The 24,581-nt window shown below is 40.6% G+C and overlaps 2 protein-coding genes across 4 annotated transcripts; one reads left to right on the forward strand and one right to left on the reverse strand.

Annotated features, from left to right (window-relative positions):
- The first annotated feature begins 1,520 nt into the window (after positions 1–1,520).
- On the forward strand, positions 1,521–10,545 carry tbpl1 (TBP-like 1). Its single transcript, XM_023295473.3, has 8 exons — positions 1,521–1,634; positions 2,141–2,213; positions 2,923–3,134; positions 4,612–4,694; positions 5,348–5,411; positions 5,951–6,054; positions 7,494–7,588; positions 8,897–10,545. Exons 3-8 carry the CDS (start codon positions 3,003–3,005, stop codon positions 8,977–8,979), a joined length of 561 nt encoding a protein of 186 aa, XP_023151241.1. The 5' UTR covers positions 1,521–1,634; positions 2,141–2,213; positions 2,923–3,002; the 3' UTR covers positions 8,980–10,545.
- Positions 10,300–24,553, reverse strand: slc2a12 (solute carrier family 2 member 12). 3 transcript variants are annotated; one of them, XM_055016020.1, is made up of 7 exons: positions 24,400–24,553; positions 20,721–20,835; positions 15,230–16,504; positions 13,622–13,744; positions 13,476–13,502; positions 11,922–12,054; positions 10,300–11,847 (listed from the first exon to the last, which is right to left on the reverse strand). In XM_055016020.1, the coding sequence occupies exons 2-7, from the start codon at positions 20,815–20,817 to the stop codon at positions 11,766–11,768; spliced, it is 1,737 nt and encodes a 578-aa protein (XP_054871995.1). In that variant the 5' UTR covers positions 20,818–20,835; positions 24,400–24,553; the 3' UTR covers positions 10,300–11,765. The 3 variants fall into 3 exon arrangements, with proteins under 3 accessions (XP_054871995.1, XP_054871996.1, XP_054871997.1); XM_055016021.1 differs by having other exon boundaries at positions 24,304–24,446; XM_055016022.1 differs by lacking the exon at positions 13,476–13,502.
- Between the last annotated feature and the right edge of the window lie 28 nt (positions 24,554–24,581).

Below are 24,581 nucleotides of genomic sequence, written 5' to 3' on the forward strand. Positions count from 1 at the left end.
GGTCCACCTCAACCTGTGGTAACAGCTTCTCCTTCTGTTGTAGAGATGTTCCCTGTGAGTGCAGCTACCTACTCAGTGTTTGGTAGAGAGGCAGAATCAGGCTCCAAGCAGAGTGGTCCAGAGGATGGAGGGTCCTTCATTGTGGTGATACCTGATCTTTTTCCTTCAGTTTCTCACAGTGACCTGGCAGCAGAACAATGAGCTGATCCTTCACTCAGTGCGATGTTTGATTCTGGGCTCTTGGATGAGGAGAGTTCTGCACAGGGTTATCTGGTGAAAAACAATCTGTTGGTCAGGAAATGGGAGCCAAATGGGAAAGATTTCATTGGGGATCCTGTTTTTCAGATTGTTGTGCCTTCAACATTCCGGAGGGAGGTACTGAGGACATCTTACGGTCAGTGTGGACATCTGGGGGTTGGTAAGATGTATGATTACATCTGTAAGTACTTCTTTTGGCCTCGTATGAAGAGAGATGTGTCTCGGTATATTAGGGTGAGGAGGTGCCAGCCCTCCCATCCCTGGAGTGAACAGTGTTTGTATGACCCTCAAACTGAGGTTTCAGTCTGCTTTAGCCTGTACCCTGCAGCACCCGTCCTGTGAAGGGGAGGAAGGAGTGCATGAACTGGTAATGGAATATTGGCCATAGTCGTGTTTTTTTGTGTGTGTGGTCCCACTGTTTGGATGCACGCCACAGTAAAGGCTCTGAAATGTGGTGGCTGTCTGTCCAGAGCTCTGGTTGGTAAACTGTGCTCATTAGATCCATGCAGAGTCCTTCTGGTCCCTGTCTGTCTGTCCTCCTACACTCAAAGTGCTTCTCCATGTGACAGGGGTTGCTGGGTGCAGCATGGAGATGGTGGATTGGCTGGTGGGGTCTGCATAGGATTGGTGAGTATGATGACCTGGAAATTGTTTACTTGAAGGGACTGAATTGTAGGTGTAGCTGTTTTGTTTAACGATGTTTGGAACATGTGCGTATTTAGGAAAATGGTGACAAATTACTACCTCTGTGTTGTCTGAGATTCGTAGGGGGAACCTTCATCTTTGGGGGGGGGGTGACGTCAGCTGAAGATCTCCACCTGGGATCAGGTGGCTCAGCTCTATAGAACCTCCCTGTCTCCTACTGCAGCTCTGACAGAAGCTGCTGCCTGCGGGAGCTTCAGCTGCATGCATATGGGTTTTCAGTTTGTGGTTTGTTGTGCACATTTTGGATTGGTTGGTTGCAATAAAGTAATTTTTAGTCACCACACTGTTTTTGTCTCCCTGTTTTGTGACAGCTTTCGAGCCAGGCTGTAACAATCAGTAGAACTTCTAATATTTTCTTTAAGAACATTCATATAAAAATCAACCAAAATCCAGCGCAATTCGCTGGATTTTGGTTGATTTTTATAAGAATCCACATTTTCAAACTTTAAAACGGGTCAATTTTGAGACGAAGAACAACACAAGGGTATAAGTGAGACAGAAATATAAAATATTTTGTGCTTTTATTTTGACAGTTGTATTTTGAAGGTCAGCTGACGGAACCCGGATGGTCGAATCCGGATGTTAGCCTGTTAGCCGGTCCTCTGTCTGCGGATTGAAGCGGTTTGTTCCCAAACTCTGGTTGAAGTTTGAGTTGGACGCAGATAAATAAGGTGGATGAAGACTTTAAAGTGTCCTTTCAGATACAAACATCAGTTTTTAGCTCCCATTTATCCTTTAAAGAACATCTTTTAATGTATTGTTCTTCAGTTAGCCTGCTAGCCTGCCGAGCTAACAGCTTTTCATTCATTAGCTGCTGCCTTTGTTACTAACGGCTCCTTAAAAAAGGTGTTTATCAGCCCAGCAGGGCGGATTGTCTGCTTTTAGTGGTTAGTTTGTGTTGGATTCTCACCATAACAACAGTTTAGTTCCTGCTGAGGTGGTTAGAGAGCAGCTGACAGCCGGTTTGTGATGCTAACAACATTAGCTATCAGCCTCATTAGATGAACACAGCTTGGATATGATCATAACGATGCTTCAAACCGACATTAAATAAACTTTAAGGGTTTTATTTCCCTGTTATCTTGGATGGAAACAGCAGCAGAGATATTATCCTGTATATTAGCCTGTGGTAATGCTCATAGAAGACCTGAAAAAATGTCATGTCCATGTTTTCCAGATGTCTGAGTGAGCCCAGCTCTGAGCCACAGTTTAGTTTCTGAAGAGGAACCGGATGATCTGCTGCTGCTGAGGTGAAAAAATCCTGCATAATTAAGGTTTTTATTTTAGGTTGACAAAAATGAGACACAAAACGACAAACGAGACAGAAAATGACAAAGATGAAACACAAAACGACTAACGAGACATAAAAGGACAAAAACGAGACACAGAACGACAGTAACAATACATAAAATGACAGAAATGAGACAGATAATGATAAAAACAAGACACAAAAGGACAAAACCGAGACACAAAACGACAGTAACAATACATAAAATGACAAATGAGACAGATAATGATAAAAACGAGACACAAAAGGACAAAACCGAGACACAAAACGACAGTAACAATACATAAAATGACAAATGAGACAGATAATGATAAAAACGAGACACAAAAGGACAAAACTGAGACACAAAACGACAGTAACAATACATAAAATGACAGAAATGAGACAGATAATGATAAAAACAAGACACAAAAACGAGGCACAAAACAACAAAAACGAGACACAAATGACAAAAATGAGACAGAAAGCGACAAAAACAAGACACAAGGTCGCACAAAATCCAGCTGTAAATCAGAGTAAATGATGTTCTATCAGACAGACAGGAAACGAGGAGCATCAGTTTTTACTATCAAGCACCAAAAATGTTGTAGCCGGATTATTACGTGGTTTTATTCCATATTTGTGATAAATCCGTGATCAGAAACGTTTCTAATGTTTCTTTACGTCCTCAGCTCGTCCCCTTCTGTCCACCAGTGAGATGCCGGTGGCGTCGGTGATGAAGGCGTAGATCAAACTCTCCTCACACTTCCTCATGGATTCCAGCGACGAGGCACTCGACATCATCGTCACCAACGTGGTGGCCACCTTCAGGACCAGGTGTCACCTCAACCTGAGGACCATCGCCCTGGAGGGAACCAACGTCATCTACAAGCCCGAAGTAGGGGTGAGAAAACCACAGAGGAGAGGAGTTATTCTGGAGAAACTTCTAGAAAGGTCAGACAGGAGAGGAGTTATTCTGGAGGAACTTCTAGAAAGGTCAGAGAGGAGTTATTCTGGAGAAACTTCTAGAAAGGTCAGACAGGAGAGGAGTTATTCTGGAGGAACTTCTAGAAAGATCAGAGAGGAGTTATTCTGGAGAAACTTCTAGAAAGGTCAGACAGGAGAGGAGTTGTTCTGGAGAGACTTCTAGAAAGGTCAGAGAGGAGTTATTCTGGAGGAACTTCTAGTAAGATCTAATGACTTTACTGTAGTAACCCTCTGAACACTGAGATGTTCGTGTCATCTTCTGCACTGTGGCTTGTTTCAATTGTTTCAATCTAAAGTCCTGCAGCTCTGAGGAACCAGAACATCATGAAGAAGGAGAGAGAACTCAGATGTCTTCTATCAGTAGGACTCGCCTCAAATTGGGTTAAAATGACAAAACTTTGTTCAAAATGAGTTGAACTTTGTCTAAATGGTCTAAAGTGACTCAAAACTCACTGAAAATGTCAAAATGTTGTCAGAAAATACTAAAAATATCTTAAATGACATGAAATTAGTCTAAAAGGACAAAATAAAATCATCCAAATGACTAACAGATTGTCTAAAATACCTCAAATGTCATATTTATCATTTTTTAGTTGTTTATTGTTTTTCACTTAGTGGTTGTTTTCTGTCTCGTTTTGTGAGTCATTTTTTAAAATCTCCTTCCTCTCGTTCTTTGTCTTGTTTTGTTGTTTTTTTGTCTTTTTTTGTGTCTTTGGGACAATTTTTTTCACTCAGTGGTTGTTTTCTGTCTCATTTTGTGACATATTTGTGTAATTTTTGTCATTTTTCATTTTCCCTCTGTGAGTTTCTGTCTTGTTTTTATAGATTGTTTTTTGTCTCATTTTGGCCATTTTCTTTGTCTTAGTGGTTGTTTTATGTCTAATTTTGTGACAGTTTTATCTCATCTTTGTCATTTTTTATCTCCTTTCTTATTGTTTTTCTTAGTTTTTTCCACTTAGTGGTTTTCTGTCTCGTTTTCTGACAGTTTTTGCTGGCGGTGGTGGTTAATCTCCACATACTCCAGATATTTGTCCATTTCCATCTCTCCAGTCTCTGTATTCTGTATTTTTCCAGGTAACTGTTGGCCACAGCTCAGTTGGGTTTTAACTCAGAATATTTCATTTTTACAGAATCTGGTTTGAACAAACACTTAATTTTTGATGATTTTTTTATTGTTATTGATGAAATCTTGTAATTTTAGGTTTAGATTTGTGTATTTTCCTAACAGAATGTTGACAGTCCAGTGATTAGTTCTGTTTTTGTAGTTTATGTCTGATAAATGGTTTCATCTTTAAACTAAAAGTTCATGTTTAGATTCTGAGGGTTTGTTTCTTTTCAGAAAGCTAAATGTACCTTTTAAGGAAACTAAAATGTGAACCTCTGTGTGTTTTCAGAAAGTTCTGATGAAGCTCCGGAAACCGAAGATCACAGCTTCAATCTGGTCCTCAGGAAAGATCATCTGCACCGGAGCTACCAGGTAAAAATAACATCATCATAGAAATAAAACATAGTTAAGCAATTAAAGTGCATTAAAAGTAGTAAAATAATAGAAATAAAGCATCGTTAATAATAACAGCACAAACTGTGATAGTCTTGTAATAATCATCTTTATTTATTTAATTATGCTGCAAAACACTTTACAAAGAAACAAACTCAAGATTCCAGATTTTTTATTCACCATTTGTGCTCAAACACTCAGGAATTCTTGTGCAGATTTCTGTTGGAGTCGAGTAAAATAGTAAATAAAATTAATTACAGGACGTCAGAAGTCTCCAAAATAAAAGCCTCTATCGGAGCAATAAAAGATGAAACAACAAATGAATTCTACAGGAACTAGAAGCTCAGTGAAGCCAGAATGTGAGATAAATCTAGATTCATGTCTGCAGCTCTACGTTTGTCTCAGCTGATAGATTATTAGACTGATTGATCAGATATCAGTGATTATCAGAACAGTTTAGATGTGATCTAACCTCTGATCCTGTGTCCAGTGAGGACGAGGCCTTTAGTTATTGATCAGTTAATGATCAGTTATTGATCTAACCTCTGATCCTGTGTCCAGTGAGGACGAGGCCTTTAGTTATTGATCAGTTATTGATCAGTTATTGATCTAACCTCTGATCCTGTGTCCAGTGAGGACGAGGCCAAGCTGGGAGCTCGTCGTTTGGCTCGCTGTCTGCAGAAACTTGGCTTCAAGGTGAGGAACGAGAACTTCACAGGAACCAACATCTAAGAACTGAAGCCTGACGTGTCGTTTTGTTTCTCGTTTTTGTCATTTTGTGTTTCCTTTTTGTCTCGCTTGTGTTTTTTGTCTAATTTTTTTCTTATTTTTGTAATATTTTGCCTTGTTTTTGTTGTTTTTTGTCTTTTTTTGTCTAAGTTTTGTCTTGTGTCCTTTTGTTTTTGTCGTTTTGTTTCTTGTTTTTGTTGTTTTGTGTTTCCTTTTTGCCTTGCTTGTGTTGTTTGTCCATTTTTTTGTCGCTTTGTAACTTTTTTGCCCATTTTTTGTCTCTCTTTTGTTTTGTTTCATGTTATTTGTCCCATTTTTTGTCATTGTGGAACCTAGTCTAGAATAGTTTTGAATTTCCTGCTCTAGAAGTTGCAATCATCTTCAGATTTCTCCTGAATCCAGTGAACATCTTAAGTGTGACTTTCGTAGACCTGAGCTAACAGACCGGAGTGTTCTCCTCCAACCTCAGGCTCTGCTCACCTGTAAATGTCCTCCTGTATCTCCAGGTGAGGTTCTCGGCCTTCAGGGTGGTGAACGTGTTGGCCGTCTGCTCCATGCCGTTTGCCATCCATCTCATAGACTTCACCAAGAACAACCGACCCATCGCCAGGTAGCTCCACTGGATGTTCCTCTGATCAGTAACCGTTATTGGAGACGTCAGAACACAGCCTCCAGTCTTCATGTTTACCTTCAGCAGCTCTGGTCCTGCTGGTCTTCAACATCTGCTGGTGTCTGGTGACCTCTAGTGGTGGAAGAACTGATCACAACCTTTATCTGACAGGAGGGTCAGTCAGGAGACGTGGTCCTCCACCAGCTCGCGTTTGCTTCACAGTTTATTTAGTTATTTGTTCTGGAAAATATTTAGGTCAATTTTTGAGAATTTCATGTTTTCAGACATGGATTTTTTTTCTGTTTTCACCCTCAAACATTTTACCTGTGAAGCTATTTTAATGGTTCAACATCTCCATAAATAAAACTCCAACATCCATGAAATGTGTTGAGAACAGACAGAATAGTTTCATCAGACGTTCTAAAATGACTCAAAAGTGTCCAGAAAGACTCAAAACTTGTCCTAAAATACTCCAAAGATGTATAAAGTAAGATAAAGATGTACCAAAATGACATGAAACTTTTCCCAAAAGACTTTCAGTTTTTGCAAAATATGATAAATATTGGTCCAGAATGGCAAAAATGTATAGTTATTGTCCCTTAAAATGGGAAAAAAGCAAAATCTACAGTTTTTAGTTGATATTTTTACCAAAGATGACTTAAATTTTGTCTGAAATTCCTTGAAATTTTGCAAAAATAAGATGAAGATTGTCCAAAATGGCTGAAAATGGTCCAAAAATGATATTTTCAGGTTGGTCTAGTGTCTCCATAAAGGTCCTGTAGGTCTATATCTATGGATGGATCCATATTTCTACTAAAATCCAGTCTTTGGTCCACATTTGTCCAACTGTTGAGACTCTAACATCAGTAGAATCTGATGGTTTAAAGTTGGACCAGACAAGGTTCCAGTTTTTAGATCATAAGACTAAATGCCAGTGTGAGTCCATTTGGATCATTTTAGAGATGTGAAGTTATTTTGGACCATTTTGAGTCATTCTAGACAAACTTTGAGTCATTATAAACAATTTTCAGTAACTTCAGACATGTTCTAACTTATTTTGGACAACTTTCAGTCATTTTGGTCAAGTTTCAAGTTAATTTCAAATAATTTCAGACAAAGTTTAAGTCATTTTTGGTGAAAATGTTGACCGAAGACTTTTCCCCCATTTTCAAGGACCAATAATATTCATTTTTGTCATTTTACTCAAATATGTTTGTTATTTTCCTCAAATTTAAAATATTTTGGGACAAGTTTCAAGTCATGTTGGTCCATCTTTATTGTTCTTTGTACATCTTTTGAATATTTCAGGACAAGTATCAAGTCTTTCTGGACACCTCTGAGTCATTTTGGAACATCTTGATTGAATCTAAAACAGTCATAGGTTTTTTATTTCCTGTCTTTTTATTAACTACAGCCTTCATGTGTTTTTATTCTATCAGTTATGAACCAGAGCTCCATCCTGCTGCTACCTACAGGATCAAACACCTGAAGGCCACCATCCAGGTGTTCTCTACCGGCAGCATCACTGTTACAGGTAACACACACTAGAACACACACTAGAACACACTCTTTCTCCAGTCAGCAGCTTAAAGGATTCAGGTCTCTAGTCAGACAACCTAATTCCTCAGAATTTACTCATTCAGAACTTAGTGGAGTAAATTCTTGGAGGAATGTTGTTGTTTTCAGTCGACTCAAAGTTTTATTCCTGTTTTTGTGGAATGAAGCTGATCTCAGACCAGAGCTGAGAGAAACTAAAGAATGACCAATAAATGAAGTCCTCAGAGGTTCCAAATGTTCCTCAGAGAGGAGAGCCTTTTTATGTTGGTTTTGTGTACATAATGGTGGCTTTTGCATCTTTTCATAGTGGCTGTGTGTCATTTTCTGGATATTTCATGTTTTCAAGATGATCTTGCATCTTTTCATGGTGGGTTTGTGTCATTTTGTGGCAGTTTGGCATCATTTTGCAGTGATTCTGTTCTTGTTGTCATGAGTTTTCATCTTTTTGAGGTGGTTTGGCCCATTTTCATGGTGGTTTAGTGTCTTTAAATGTTGTTTCGGTCCATAGTTGTAGGGATTTTGCATCTTTTATTGATTGTTATGCATCTTTCAGTGGCAGTTTTTGTCTTTAAATTTAGTTTCTGGTCAGTAGGGATTCTACATCTTTTTCTGGTTGTTTTGTGTCTTTTGTGGCATTTTGCTTCTCTTTGTGGCAGTTCTGCAACTTTTGGTGGTAATTCTGCACGTTGTTGTAGTGATGTTGCATCTTTTAGTTGCAATGTTGCATCACTTTGTGCTGGTTTTGTGTATTTACTAGTGTTTTTTGCATGTTTTCGTAGTGGCTATGAATCATTTTCTGGTGATTTCATGTTTTAAAGATGATTTTGCATCTTTTCGTGGTGGTTTTGCCCATTTTCAGGGTGGTTTAGCATTTTTTACTGGTGATTTTGCATCTTTTATTGGCAGTTTTGTGTTTTTTTTAATGTTTCTGCACATAGTTGTAGGGATTTTGCAACTTTTTGTGGTGATTTTGCATCTTTTTGTAGCAGATTTGCATTGGTTTGTGACAGTTTTACATCTTTTTGTAGTAATTCTATCCATTGTTGTAGTGATTTTGCATATTTTCATGGTGGGTTTGTGTCTTTCAGTGGCAATTTTGCAGCTTTGAGTTGCAGTATTGCGTTTTTTATGAGTTATTTTTTTTAAGACCACCAGACTCCACTGACAGTCCATCCTCCACTGATCCACAACACCTACAATTTAAACCTTAATGCCAGTTTTGTTTGTCTGTTTGTGTTTTTTGTTGCCTCTTTTGCTCATATCTAGTTTTATTTTTCTGCTTTAGGACCAAATGTGCAGAACGTGGCCACGGCTGTGGAGGAGGTTTACCCTCTGCTGTTCGAGTGTCAGAAGCCGCTCTGCAAATGAAGAAGCACCTGAACGCTGGACTGGTTGCACGCTGGACCGGTTCAACGCTGGACCGGTTCAACGCTGGACCGGTTTAACGCTGGACCGGTTTAACGCTGGACCGGTTGAACGCTGGACTGGTTTAACGCTGGACTGGTTTAACGCTGGACTGGTTTAACGCTGGACTGGTTTAACGCTGGACTGGTTTAACGCTGGACCGGTTTGACGCTGGACCGGTTTGACCCTGGACTGGTTGAACGCTGGACCGGTTTGACCCTGGATTGGTTGAACACTGGACCGGTTTAACGCTGGACCGGTTTAACGCTGGACTGGTTGAACGCTGGACCGGTTTGACGCTGGACCGGTTTGACCCTGGACTGGTTGAACGCTGGACCGGTTTGACCCTGGATTGGTTGAACACTGGACCGGTTTAACGCTGGACCGGTTTAACGCTGGACTGGTTGAACGCTGGACTGGTTGAACGCTGGACTGGTTGAACGCTGGACTGGTTGAACGCTGGACTGGTTTAACGCTGGACCGGTTGAACACTGGACCGGTTTAACGCTGGACTGGTTGAACGCTGGACTGGTTGAACGCTGGACCGGTTTAACGCTGGACTGGTTTAATGCTGGACCGGTTTGACGCTGGACCGGTTTAATGCTGGACCGGTTTGACGCTGGACCGGTTTAATGCTGGACTGGTTTAACGCTGGACTGGTTGAACGCTGGACCGGTTTGACGCTGGATTGGTTTGACGCTGGACCGGTTTGACGCTGGACCAGTTTATCGCTGGACTGGTTTGACGCTGGATTGGTTTAACGCTGGACTGGTTTCATCCCTACAGATAACTCCTCTGACTGAACCCAGCCGAGTCTCTCACACTTTGAACCCTGCTGTTGGATCTTTGGGTTTTAACAAAACGTCTTCTGGACTCCGAGCAGAAGCTGAAGACGTTTTTACATAAAGATTCCGACAGTTTAAAGCTTCGGTATCCGTAGACTCACCTTTAACGTCCTCTTCTCTGGAAGAATCTCCGTCCAACAAAAGATCTGCATTAAAAGAGACGAATCCGACCAGAGCTGCAGCCATTCATCAATATCAGCAATGATTTTATTAAAAACAGTCTAAATCCTGGAAAACACTGATCCACTTTCTTTGACATTTTCGAGACCAAACGGCTCATTATTCGTCCAGAAAACACTCGTTTTCAGCTCCATGTTGGACTGTTCCAGGTGGACTCAGATTCACTTTATGCACCTCTTTCTGATTTTCTTGTTTCGTTCAGTTTGTTTTCCACGTGTTTGTGATTTTATTGGTTTTAAAACAGGACAGGAATCTCCTCGGCTTTCACTGAACACAGCTGCTGCTTTATTAACATTCAGAAAAAGAAGCTTTTTATTGGATCAGGATGTAAAAACTGTCCAGAGCTGCAGCAGAGACGTGACGAGAAACGGCAGCAGCATCATCATGGAGACGACACGTATGTAAATAACCCGTGACAGGAAGAACACGTTCGACGATGCAGCTGAAGCTTCATGACACTTGAATTTTTTGTATTTTGTATGAAAATAAAGTCCGATGAAAAGGCCTCGGCGTGTTTTGTGTCCATTGATCTCAGAGCAGCAGCAGCAGTTCTACAGCTTTCATTAAAACACATCTAAAAAGTGCCGTTTTAATCATGAACTGATCGTCCACAGCAGGATTTAAAACATTCCTCTTTGTGTTAATTAATAAATTCATATACATTTTGGCATCACAAGTACAAAAACATCTTTTCAAACTTCCGACTACAAAATTTACTGTTAGACTTTCTACCAAACCTCACTACAGACCTGATGAGGTTTTCAATTCTCGTTCCTGAAGAGGTGATTTTATTGTGAAAGGATCAGGAATGAGTGGTAATTAGTGTCTCTACAGCATAAAGTTCGCTGAAAATGGAAAAAACTAATGAAAACACTAAAGTAGGTTTAGTTTCATTCAGGGGAGTAAAATCTGGAATAAAACACACCGAGCCACAACATTAAAACCACCGGTTACCATGGCAACAGCCAGTAGGGGGCTCTATGAGGCAGCAGGTAAAAACAAGTAACAGATCCAAGAGACAAACTGTGATGTAGACGACTGGATCAGAACATCTGCAGAACGTTTGGTGAACTGGTAGCGTCTGAAGTCATTAGAACCGAACAAAAATACAAAATGACCACAAACCGACAAAAAAAACTGAAAGAAGAAAAATGAGAACAAACATAAAAACCAAGTGATGCAAAAGAAACCATGACACAAAATAACCACAAAGGAACCGCAAAGATGCAAAAATATCATCATGAGACGCACAATAACCACAAAGAGACCAGAAATGACCACAAAGACGAAACATGACTGCAAAGAGACACAAAAAGATGAAGCATTACTTCAAAGAGACAAAAAACAACCATAAAGAAACCGTAAAAAGATGCAACATAACAAATGGACAACGAATTACCTCAAAGAGACGCAAAATGACCACTAATTGAAAAAAAATTAGCAAAAAGAGACAAAAACAACCACAAAGAAACTGCAAAGAGATGCAAAACATACCCAGAAAAAACTTTTTGGACCAATCAGAGGACCTTCAGAGTCCAGCAGCTGGTTTTAGAGTTGTGGCTGTCGGCGTGTTTATTCTACATGATGTAATCCTGGTTCTGACCCTGAGAGTTTAAATCTGATGAATCCACAAACACTGAAGGAAGCAGCTGCAGGACAAGGACCAGCTGTGGATGAAGATGAAGATGAAGATGTTTTACTGCGATAATAAAAGTCCGTCCTGACTCAGACCACTGCTAGACTCTTGGTCCTGATCAGACCCTCTTTGGGCTGGACCTTCCTGCAGAGCCTCAGCTGGAAGTTCTTCCTGTTGGAGCAGAAAGAACCAGAATGAGCCTCACAGGTCAGAAGATGGACGAGAACCTTCACGCTGACGCTCACTTCTTAGCCAGCTCTTTGGAGATCTCCTCCAGAGTTCGGCCTTTGGTCTCCGGGACGCAGAGGATGACGAAGACCAGCAGAACGAAGCTCATGGCGGCGTAGAGGAACATGATGTTGGGAACGCCGATCTTCTCTGTAGGAACCAAAGAAACATGAGATATCTGAAGAACCTCAAGATCTCAAGCATAAAATGCACCCAGAATGCACTTCTTTCCTCTACACTTGTCCAGAATGACTGAAAAATTGTGCGAAATCAGTCAAAGGACATCCAAAATAATCCCAAAAGTCGCCCAAAATGATCAGAAACATCTCCTAAATGACTAAATTTTGGCCCAAAATGACAAAAACTTCTCCAAAATCACCCAGAATTGTCGAAAATGATAATTTTGAAATTAAAATTTTTTTAAAAATTTGTTGTTGTTGACCATTTTTGAGTAATTCTAGACTATTTCTATGTCATTCTGAACAAATGTCGGTTCCTTTTGAACAAGTTTTATCGTATTAGACACATTTTGAGTTGCTCTGAACCATTTTTGTAACAGCAGTCACATTTTCAGTCATTCAGGACGACTTTTGAACCATTTTTGAACAAGTTTCTGTTAAACTGAACAATGAAAATGTGTGTAAAATGATCCTTCCATCATCTCTGATAGTTGTGACCAACCACCAACATGCTGATATGAAAGTTTACCCAGAATGAGCTTTTTGAGTCATATTGAATATTTTCTAGTTATTTTAGATCCGTTTTGAGTATGTTGTTCTTCATTTTGGTTATTTATTTGTTTAGTTTGGACATATTTTGGTACATTTGGACGATTTGGAGTCAGTTTGGTCAATTTCTGAGTTATATTTTGAATGTTTTCTGTGATTTCGACAATGGGTTCCTCATTTTGGGTAATTTGTGAGTCATTTTAGATACATTTCTAGTCATTATGTTCATCTTTTTGGTCAATTTTAGCTTTATGAGGGGTCATTTGGACATTTTGAGTCACACTGAACATTTTAAGTCATTTTGAAGACATTCATCATCATTTTATCCAACATTAAAGGAATGGTGTCTCCAGATGATCCTGGTTTCTTCTTCCATCATCTTTAATAGTTCTGACCAACCACCTACCAACAAACTTTTCCCAGAATGAACTTTTTTTCCTCTACACTTGTCCAGAACGACTCAAAAATTGGGCGAAATTAGTCAAAAGACGTCCAAAATAACCCCAAAAGTCACCCAAAATCATCAGAAACGTCTCCTAAATGACTACATTTTGGCCCAAAATGACAAAAAAAGAAAAAGGCGCCCAAAAATGACTCAAAATGTGTTCAACGTTTTTTCCAGATTTGCCAAACTAACAATATCTACTTCACAATGACTCAAAACTGACCAAAATGACCAAAATTCCGTCCAACATGATTTAAAAAAACGTCCACATGATTTAAAATTTGTCCAAAATTACCTAAACTTTGTTACAAATGATTCACATGTCAGGAATGAATGTCAAGATTTGTTCAAAATGGATGATGGAAAAGTCCTTTAAAAAGTGATAAATCCGGACCCACCTCTACGGACTTCAAGGACCTGGAACTCTGGAAATATTCCCAGTATGAAGGTAGAACTCTGATCATTAAATATCCATGATATTTTCAGTTATGTCCTTTGTTTTAGCGTCTGTACAGGCCTCAGTAAACCAACCAGTGAAACCCACCTGTGATGGTGAGGAAGGTCATGGAGATGAGAAGGTTTGTGGCCCAGTTCACAGCTGACACCACAGAAACAGCTCGACCTCGAACTCCCATCGGAAAGATCTCACTGAGGACCACATACACCACTGGAGACACATTCAGGGACAGAATCAGTGAAAAGACAGAAAGATCTCTAATGAGAAGCAGAGCAGAGTTCACATTTACTATGAAGTCCATGTTTATCATCAGTCTTTGGTCTCCAGTGACTCCTAGAACTCTGAATTTATGATGGAACCATTGAAACATGAATCTTTCTCACTAAAACAATCATGAATTTTGGTTCTTTATAGATTTATTAAAGTTCTTCTGGAAATATGGGTCATAAATATACAAACAAATGTTAATATTTGGTTAAATTTTTCCGTTTTCTCCTCAGTTCGGTTCTTCTGGTTTCAGTCTTCTAGTTCATCTTTGACTCCTCTAGACTCTATACCTACCGTCAAGCATGGAGGTGGCAGTATCATTATACTATCGATTTAAGTGACTCAAGTCTGAGGCAGAAAGACAACAAATGTAGTTGAACGGCACCAATTCTGGTTCAGTTCCACTACATGTGTGGTCTTTCTGACTTGGTTCTTCAGGTTCTTGATGGGTTTAAGTCAGGACTTTGGGGAGACCAGTCTAGAACCTTCATTCTAGCCTGATGGAACCATTTCTTTACCACGTCTGATGTGTGTTTGGGCTCATTGTCTTGTTGAAACATCCAACTGTGTCCAAGATCAACCTTCTGCTGATGGTTTTAGGTTCTCCTGAAGAACGTGGAGGTGATCCTCCTTCTTCATTGTTCCATTTACTTTGTGGAAAGCTCCAGTTCCACAGAGCATGATACTCCCTCTTGTGACACTGTGTTTGAGTGCAATAATGTAAATGTTTGATCCTTTGTAGTGCAAAGAGCTCCTTTACACTCGTTTATTTATTTTTGTTTCTGGGGGTCACTTGAGGTTTTGGGATCATGACAATAAAAAGTGTCCAAAGTTCAAAATCTGACATCATCCCGCTTGCCAACTAGTTCCCGTATGAAATTAGTTTTAATGTTGCGAACGCCGTACGTCGGAATGATGGAACAGGACTTTCTGGCAACGTAACCACAAAACGCCGTAGGTGGAGGACGTCGTAAACCGAGGACCTGCTGTAGTTTTGTCTGAGGTGGTCTTTGGGTCATTATTCCCTCAGTCTGGACTGAGGAGCACTGAGTTTCAACACTTGTTTTGAAGATACTGGGGGTCTCAACTTATGTTGGAATTCCGTTTCTACAGCGCGACGTAATGTGATTTTCGCCTTCAGTCGGAACTCACATATGTACGTAAGTACCTGTCACTCACCTATGCTAACATGGCGGTAAAATCATCATCTAGGACGCCAAGTCCGCTCCACTTGCCAACTATGTTGGAATAATGGAACAAGACTTTCTTAATAAATTTATGGGAGATGGGGATGCAACCATGAAACATCGTAGGTTGAGGACATCGTAAACCGCGGACCTGCTGTAGTTTTGACTGAGGGTGGTCTTGGATCTTTGGTCTTTCTAACCCTAAACCTCTAACCCCACTATTCCCTCCATCTGGACTTACTTGGCCCCAGGCTGATGGAGAAGGCCGCTATGTACAGCAGCAGGCTGATTAGCGACGCCCACTTCAGTGATGACGACACCTCGACATGAGTCCTTCCTCCTGATTGGTCCTCTGTCCCCGCCGCCTCCTCGCTGATCCACTCAGGCGGGAGCTGACTGGAGTAAAGATCCAGGTCGTCCTGGTCCAGAGCGGTTCTGTTTAGATCCCAGAGCAGGTGGGTGTGGTTCAGGTGGGTGTGGCTCTTACAGAGGCTGGTCAGGTGGGTGTGGCTCTGCAGAGTCAGAGTTCCCAGAGCGGCTAAAGACATCCCCATGGCCACGGCACCCACACACAGGAAGCTCTTGGGCCCGACCCGGTCGACCAGCAGCACGGCAGGGACGGTGAACACCACTTTGACCACCCCGAAGCCGGTGGAGGCCAGCGTGGCGGCGGCATCGCTGTTGAAGCCGACACTGCGGAGGAGCGGCGAGGCGTAGGACAGGATGTTGGGCTGGCCGGTCGCCTGCTGCAGGAACACCAGAGCTACACCTGTTAGCAGGCGTAGCCGCAGGTTAGCTTTACCGCTGAACAGCTCCCAGAAGCTGTGCTCTGACTCCTCCTTCAGCCCCACCTGGATGTCTCTCAACTCCGCCTCCACCTGCTCACTGACTCCACCCCTCAGCCTGGCCAGCACCGCCCTGGCCTGCTCCACCCTACCCTGGGCGACCAGGAAGCGAGGGCTGAGCGGCAGGAACAGCAGCGCTCCGATCTGCAGCAGCGCTGGCGGGACGACCAGTCCGAAGGTGTACGCCCAGCCGCGGGGCAGCGAGGCGAAGGCGTAGCTGCAGCCAAAGCCCAGCATCACGCCGACCACCAGCATCAGCTCGTACAGCGTCACCAGCAGGCCCCGCCTCTCCTGCGGCGAGATCTCTGCGATGTAGAGGCACGCCGCCGTCCCCGACAGGGCGGTCCCCATGCCGACGATCAGCCGGCCCAGCGTGAGCGCCGCCAGCGAGGTGACGGCCACGAGCACCACGGTTCCTCCCACCACCAGGGCGGCGCTCAGCAGCAGCGAGCAGCGGCGGCCGTAGCGGTCGAGGACGGGACCTCCGGCCAGGCAGATGAGCAGAGCGCCCAGCAGGTGGGATCCGACCAGCAGCTCCTGCTCCCGGCAGGACAGCGACAGGACGCCTCGGAGCTGCAGCAGGACGCCAGACGTCAGGCCCATCTCGTAGCCCAGCATCAGGCCGCTGAGCGACGCCGCCACTGCCGCCATGACGACCAGCCAGCTGCATCCTGGAACACAAACAGACTCTCAGAGAGGAAACTACAAGAAGTTAAAACTCACCGTTCTGTACTTCACAAACTGGAACCAAGCCTTGAACCGTCAGTAGAATCCCTTCAGTCGTTGTTTTAAACATTGAGGTTCAGATCCTCCAGGAGTCATTTTAATAAAAACCATCTAAAGTCTGAGTCCTCCTCTATGACAGTAAACTGAAGATCTTCACACCAGACATTTGAGGAAACAATCATCCACATTTTAACCATTTACAACCAAACAGCTGATTGACTCTGATTCATTATTTTCTGGAGGAGTCGATCAGCTGTTTGGTTCTAAACGATTAAAAATGTGGATGATTGTTTCCTCAAATGTCTGGTTCAGCCTGAAGATCTTCAGTTTACTGTCATAGAGGAGGACTCAGACTTTAGATGGTTTTTATTAAAATGACTCCTAGAGGATCTGAACTGCCGGAGGTTCCATAAACTCTTTAATGGTTCTTCTCCAGTTTCAGAGGTTTTCTTGTCTTTAGTAGGTCAGATGACAACACTCTGACCCGAGGTGATCAGATAAAAGGTCACATTTCTAATCTTCTGCTTTCTCAGCTAGACAACCTGCAGCGACCAGAAACATCTGATCAGCTGAGGTTCAGTTTAAAACGTGGAGTTACAGAAACCCGCTGTTCCAATGTTCATTGAGTTTAGTGATTTAATGTCCGTCTCTGGATGTCTCCATCCTGACGATGTTCTGATGTTCTCTGCTGTCTGTTCTGTTAAACCCTCACCCTGCCTGGTCGAGGCAGACGTCTGCTCTCCCTGAACCTGGTTCTCTACACTAAAGCTCTCTGAGGTCTTTGTCTTCCACTGAGTCTCCTTTTTCTGTCTGATTTGGACATTTTTACTGTTTCGTGGCATCATGTTGACAAAATTATTTTCACTATGCCATGGGACACAGCGGAGTTCTGTGATGATCGGCGAAGTCCGTCCGTCCATCGGTTTGTCTGTCTGTTTGTTTGTTTGTCTGTTTGTGTGTCCGTCTGTCCGTTCATCCATTTGTGTGTTTGTTTGTCTGTTTGTTTGTCAATCTGTCCATCCATCCATCTGTCTGTCCATCAGCTGGTCTGATAATTATTTCTAAATCTCTAAAAACACTGAACTGAATAAATAACTGATGTATTTCTGGTTCTGCTGGAGGTTCGTCTGGAGCTGCTCAAAGGGAATCTTTGGGTTTTTGTTTTTATTTTTATTCTATAATTTCATCCTTCAGGTCTCCGTCTTCCTATTTAAAGTGTCCTGAGATGATTTATGTTAAATGCAGCTATATAAATACATAATAATAATAATAATAATAATAATAATAATGATGTTTTTCTGATTCCCACTCAGTGACTGTTCTCTGGTTTGTTTTCAGCCATCTAGTGTGAACTTTGAAGCTTTTACAGTTTTTAAAGTTAATTTATGGCATGTTTTGGATTATTAAATAACTTTTTCATGTCTTTTAGAAGCTGCTGTAAATATTTAATGATAAACCCTGTTTCTGTGGACTTTGTAGTGAAAACAGCAGCAGGTCTGATGGTTATTTCCAGGAATACGTTTGTGCAGACCCTCCTTTTTTCTGCCTGAAGCTGCTGAGTGTGAGGAAGTAAAGGTCAGACAGAATAATGCTGATGTGTGATTATTACAGCGGCAGATAGCAGACTGATGAGATTAGCTTTTACTGCAGCTCAGATACGATAAGCTGAACGCCATTTATTGATCCGTTATCGCTTCTGTTCCAGGCTTTAGGTTCACTTCAGCTGCCTGGAAAAAGACCTGAACACTTTCATTCTTACTATCTAAACCTGCATTAAAAACCAGACCAACCCTCCTTTTAACACCCGAGATGACACCTGTACAGGTGAACCTCCCACCTGCACACCTTTAGTCCATTTAGTGTCTCCTTTGTGTCATTTGGTGTCTCATTTTTGACATTTTGTATCTCATGTTTGTGATTTTGTTTCTCATTTTTGACATTTTGTGTCTCATTTGTGTCATTTTGTGTCTCATTTTTGCCTTTTTGTGTGTCATTTGGTGTCTCATTTTTGTTGTTTTCTGTCTCATTTTTCCACTTTGGTTCAGCGACACCCACCTTCAGACCTTCAGACAGGAAGCATCAACCTGACAGAAAATTCTGATGTTACTGTGCAGAAAAGTGCTGGAATCAGAGTTTTAATTCAGCTGGAAGTTTCAATATTTTATGTTGAATACAGACCTGTAAAAAAAAAAAAAAAACTGCGAAACTCAGGAAGTGAGGAAAAAAATACAGAAAAAAATGTTGAAATGTTCAAAAACTGCAAAAACAGTGGCAGTAAGAGAAAAATATGATTAAAAAAATTAGATTATAGTGGATTTAAATACAGTAGAACGCAGGAATTTTACACTCACACATTGATATTTATTAAAATACTGATTTTAGATATGTACATTTTTTTAATGGATTTTTTTTACAAATCAATACTTTTGCTGTGACTTTTCTAGGTTATTATTTATGGGAAAATCTGTCATAATAATAGTTTTAAAACTCTATCAATCGCTAATATACATCATAGTACTTTTAAATAATGGGAAATATCTATAAAATAATATTTATATTTAAATATAGTAAATAAATGTGTCATTTAACAGTAAATTGCTGTAAAAGAATAAATTACCATTTATAAAATAATATAGATTATTGATGTCGACATTATTTTTCTTCAGTTTTTATGTAATTCAATAGTTTTTTTGTAAATTTTTCAGACATTTTCTGTAATTTAACTAAACAGAGGAAACCGTTAAATAAAGCATTTATTATTCTTTAATCTCTGCTTGCTTTTTTTCTTCTCAATAATAACAAATACTTGTAAAATCATATTTAGGCTGATTTAAATACAGTAAAAAGTGTCATTTTAAAGTCTAATTTTATCAAGCAAATTTTTTTAAAAAAACAGATTTTAGATGTGAACATTATTGACAATTTGGACATCTTTTATTAATTTATTTTTGCAGTCAGCATCTAAATTAATATTTTTTTCTGTGCTTTTGCTGATTATTATTATTTGGAATTTAACAAAACAGAGAGAATCTGTAAAATAACAGAGAATTGTTCAAAACAAAAAAACATCCAGAAAGGTTTTTAATTTCTGTGTTTTTTCTTTCCGCTGCTGAACATCAGAACTCTGATCGACGCTTTACCTGATCGACAAGTTTAAACCTGCCGTCAGCGACACACCTGGTCAGACAAACCCACTGAACTAAATGAGCTACACAACTAGTTAAACTACACGACTAGTTAAACAACACGACTACACAACTAGTTAAACTACACAACTAGTTAAACTACACAACTAGTTAAACAACACAACTAGTAAAACAACACGACTAGTTAAACAACACAACTAGTTAAACAAAACAACTAGTTAAACAACACAACTATTTAAATAACACAACTAGTAAAACAACACGACTAGTTAAACAACACAACTAGTTAAACAACACGACTAGTTAAACAACACAACTAGTTAAACAACACAACTAGTTAAACAACACGACTAATTAAACTACACGACGAGTTAAACTACACGACTAGTTAAACTACACAACTATTTAAACAGCACGACTAGTTAAACTACACGACTAGTTAAACTACACAACTAGTTAAACTACACGACTAGTTAAACTACACAACTATTTAAACAACACGACTAGTTAAACTACACGACTAGTTAAACTACACAACTAGTTAAACAACACGACTAGTTAACCAGCTGGTTCCTACTGAAGGAACACTGTGACCCTCCAACTGGTTCATGTGTATACCTGTACAGGTGAGCGTCGCTGTCTCAGGTGTTCTTCTGGCTTTTATCTTCGGTCACTCTGACCTGGACTGACATATAAAATCAGCCATAAAGATCTTCCAGCTTCATCATAAAGAGTCTGAGATGACGGAGATGAAGCTACACAACCTGAGTTTCACTTTAATCCACTTTAATACTAATGTTGGACTCATGTTGTCTTTATTTTATTGATCCAGTAGCTTTGGTTTTCCTCTCAGTCTGTCTGAGGAAACACTGCCTGCAGTTCAACCTGAAACTCTCTGGATGTTTGGGAGTCGGTCCTGCAGGTTGAACATGTATATGAAGTAATCATCAAATAATATTTCAGTGAAACTAAACCTGTGACTGTATGTGATATTAGCTGGAGCAGGTGAGCTTACCTGGTCCTGGGGGCGGAGCCAGTTTCTGGGTCTCTGAGGTGGGGCTGCCCGGCAGGTATGTGGTCATTTTCTGGGTCTCAGGTTTGTGGTCCATCATCAGCCTCTATCAGTAGGCCTGAACAACACAAACACACAACAGAGTCACAAAACAAACAAAAAATACCAAAAAAACCCCAGATAGTAATACCGCCACCTCCATGCAGCACACAGAAATGCTAGTATTTGGTTAAATTTGTCCGTTTCCTCCTCAGTTCGTTTCTTCTGGTCTCAGTCTTCTGGTTCATCTTTGACTCCTCTGGACTCTATACCTACCGTCAGGCATGGAGGTGGCGGTATCATTATACTATCAATTTAAGCAACTCAAGTCTGAGGCAGAAAGACAACAAATGTAGGTGAACTGGACCAGAATTAGTTCAGTTCCACTACATCTGTTGTCTTAAAGGCCTCACCTTCAGTTTTTGTTCCATCTGACCACAGAACTTCTTCAGATCTTTGCTGAGCTCCTCAGACTTTCCCCCTGTAGAGTTTGAGTCTAATGAGTGGATCTAATGGTTCTATTTAAACTGGATCAGAGGAGTCAGCAGCTGTAGTTGACTGGAATCACTCAGGAGGAGTTAAGAGGCCATGAAACTAAGAAAACTAGATTAACACAACTTTGTGAATCATCAGAACTGATAAACTCTTTCTACTGAGTACATGAATCAGTTATCGTGTCCCTGATTAGGAAATCTTTCTAAAAGACATTTGGGACGTTTTGTGAAGATGTTTTTGAAGTCAGACTGTTCAGGAACGGATCTGAAACCTTTAGATAAACTCGTCTCTCTCTTACACGTTTTATCAAATCAATCTGCAAAGAGTTCCTTTGTTTTAACCTGTCTAAATTCTGTGATTTCAGCTTCTTCAATGTGAATGTTTTCTGGTTTCTTTCCTCTGTGACAGCAAACTGCAGATCTTTGGACTAAACCAGACATTTGAGGAAACTCTGATCTACATTTTTAACATTTTATCACATTTTAGAAACAAAAAAACTAATTGTTTAATCAATGTTCAAAATAATCTTTAATATAAGCCTGTTAATGAACATTTTCCATAATTAAGCTCCATCAGAAAAAATTGTAATTTTCATCCAGAAAGAGAACATTTATGAATAAATCCAGATTTTTTGCTCCAAGTTTGGTCGCTTCCAGCAGATTTTAGAATAAACTGTTAATCTGTAAATAAAATCAGTCTAAATTCTGTGATTCCAGTGAGATTTCAGTGTAAATTGTAACCCACTCAAAATAGCCTAAATCAGGATGAACTTGTTTTCATTTTTTAGATGTAATAGCCACTTCCCGCCAGCAGATGGCAGGTGGTAGCGCCGCAGCCAGAGGAAGGGTCACTGACCGCCGGAAGAGAAGTAGAGGATGAAACACACCACGGACTTAATTAGCACGAGAAACCAGTAAACTTCAGGGCTCTTCTGAACAAACTGTATTTTAGACAGAGTTACAAAGAGTAACTGGTCCAAGTTTTGTCAAGGATTGTCAAGGATTTAAAGGTTTTGTTTTTCCTATTCTCCGGTGAGTGTTGTTAAAAACTTTACATGCCGTGCTAGCTAATGTAGCTTAGCTAATGTAGCTTAGCTAATGTAGCTTAGCTAATGTAGCTTAGCTAATGTAGCTTAGCTAATGTAGCGTAGCTGAAGTACTGTCTTACAAAGAGTAAAATGGAAATGGCATGGATAAACGGTATTTGCTTGCTATTTTCTGTGTTGATGAATATAGTTTTGGAAGTTAGTGAGAGGACGTATTAAAAACCAATCGGAGTAGGACTTGTGGTATGCAAACTAAAGTATGAATCGAGGGAATGAAGAAAAATGTTTGTCATGTTGCTCTGCATGATCTACATGTCTACAGCAAGTTCGGTTTAATGTATTGCAACTTTGAGCCTTCTGTAAATGTATTACTGTAGAACATTGAAGAGTATAAATTCCAGATCTGGTGATGTATGAGATTATGAGGGAATAATTATTGTTGTCCTGCTTGCAGGTTGGTTTTTTATTTACCCTGACAAACTGAGAGAGAGAAAGAAGCTGAGTTTATTGCACAACCCGCTGATGGACATACAGACGGACAGAAGACGTGCCACAGACGGACAGAAGACGTGCCACAGACGGACAGAAGACGTGCCACAGACGGACAGAAGACGGACAGAAGACTTGCCACAGACGGACAGAAGACGGACAGAAGACGTGCCACAGACGGACAGAAGACGGACAGAAGACGTGCCACAGACGGACAGAAGACGTGCCACAGACGGACAGAAGACGTGCCACAGACGGACAGAAGACGTGCCACAGACGGACAAAGAGCACATCACAGGTGAGCAGAGGATGGCCTTGCAGATTAGGAGGATACTTTCACTCCATGTTCTTCAGTCCATCACACAGATAAGCACTGAACAATCATCACACTACAGCCACAGGAAACACACTACCTGGGTAGATAGACTTTGGTCTCATTTTATTTAGTTTATTTCGTCAGAGCTCTGATTTTATTTCGTTTCATGTTTAGTTTTCTTCCCAAACTGAACTGATTGAGAGGACAATATAAGGGAAGAGCTGAGTTTCCCATCTTAAAGGACAATATAAGGGAAAGAACAATTTAACTCCCAACAAGCTGAATCCTACTGGACTAAGGAAGGTTTTGCATTAGTGTTGGTTATCATAAAATTTCACAAAAGGTATGAAACTGCATAAGGTTACGTGTTATTGTTAAATAAATGGCGGCTATGTGTTCTAAAAAAATCTATACAAGCGTTCAAATATTTTCCTCTACTCCTCTTTGAAAAGTACCCAGTTGTGCAAAGGGAGTACTACAGAATATTTTCTGGTTTCTTTCCTCTGTGACAGTAAACTGAAGATCTTTGGACTAAACCAGACATTTGGGGAAACTGTGATCCACATTTTTAATGTTTTCTGACATTTTTCAGACCAAACTAATGAAGTAATCCAGAAAATAAATCCAATAATGGTTCGTTTCAGTCCAGTCTGACTCCACTTGGACTCTCTGTGTGGTTTGTTTGTGATGTTTCCTGAATTCTGCTGTTAAATCTACATTTTAGAGCCTCTTCAGGGCTAAAATAACTATTATTTTATTAGATATTTACTGTTTTGTCGGCAAAATATCCCAGGATGGTGAAAATGTCCATCACAGAGTCTGAAAGTCAAAGGAGACGACTTTAAAATGACTTTTTGTTCAACTGCTGGTCGTAAAACTCAGTTCAATTAATCAGCAGATATTTTAATAAACAGTTTGGGTCATTTTTTAAATAAAATCAGTCTAAATTCTGTGATCCCGGCTTCTTTAATGTGAATATTTTCTGTTATTTTTTCCTCTGTGACAGTAAACTGAAGATCTTTGGACTAAACCAGACATTTGAGGAAACTGATCCACATTTTGAACTATTTTTGAACCGATCAGCTGATTGATTGACCTAGAACCTGATCAGTAAAGTCAGTTTGAGCTCTGGTCATTAATAAATTCCTTCCTGCAGACTTTCTAACCTCCAGCAGACCTCTGACTGGACAAACTCTGGTTACCTGAGCAGGTAAACTGTTGATGCATAAACAGCAGCTGGTCTTCTTCAGGTGTTTCTCACCTGAACAAACTTCCTGCTTCTACCAAAGTTTTTCTACCTGCAGCTGCTCTCCGTTCAGTCCGTCTGTCGGTCCATCGGCCTGTCTGTCCTCCTGTTTGTCCTCCTGTCTGTCCTCCTGTCTGTCCGTCTCACGGCCAGACTCGTGTTTCTGCACGAACTCTGCTTGTTTTGGGCAGAACACCACTTTAGCCCCGCCCACTGCGGTCCTCCCAGCCAATA

This window comes from Amphiprion ocellaris, chromosome 12, assembly GCF_022539595.1.
Source record: "Amphiprion ocellaris isolate individual 3 ecotype Okinawa chromosome 12, ASM2253959v1, whole genome shotgun sequence".
Classification (NCBI taxonomy): domain Eukaryota; kingdom Metazoa; phylum Chordata; class Actinopteri; family Pomacentridae; genus Amphiprion; species Amphiprion ocellaris.

Bases quoted from the DNA above. Each gene is read 5' to 3' on its own strand.
- tbpl1 (XM_023295473.3), top strand. From the start codon at position 3,003: ATGGATTCCAGCGACGAGGCACTCGACATCATCGTCACCAACGTGGTG. The intron at 3,135-4,611 runs GTGAGAAAACCA...GTGTGTTTTCAG, and splicing joins TCTACAAGCCCGAAGTAGGG to AAAGTTCTGATGAAGCTCCG. The intron at 5,412-5,950 runs GTGAGGAACGAG...CTGTATCTCCAG, and splicing joins TGCAGAAACTTGGCTTCAAG to GTGAGGTTCTCGGCCTTCAG.
- slc2a12 (XM_055016020.1), bottom strand. From the start codon at position 20,817: ATGATGGACCACAAACCTGAGACCCAGAAAATGACCACATACCTGCCG. The intron at 16,505-20,720 runs GTAAGCTCACCT...TTTGTGTTCCAG, and splicing joins GGCTCCGCCCCCAGGACCAG to GATGCAGCTGGCTGGTCGTC. The intron at 12,055-13,475 runs GTGGGTCCGGAT...TGGTTCCTACAG, and splicing joins GGTCCTTGAAGTCCGTAGAG to AGAAGATCGGCGTTCCCAAC.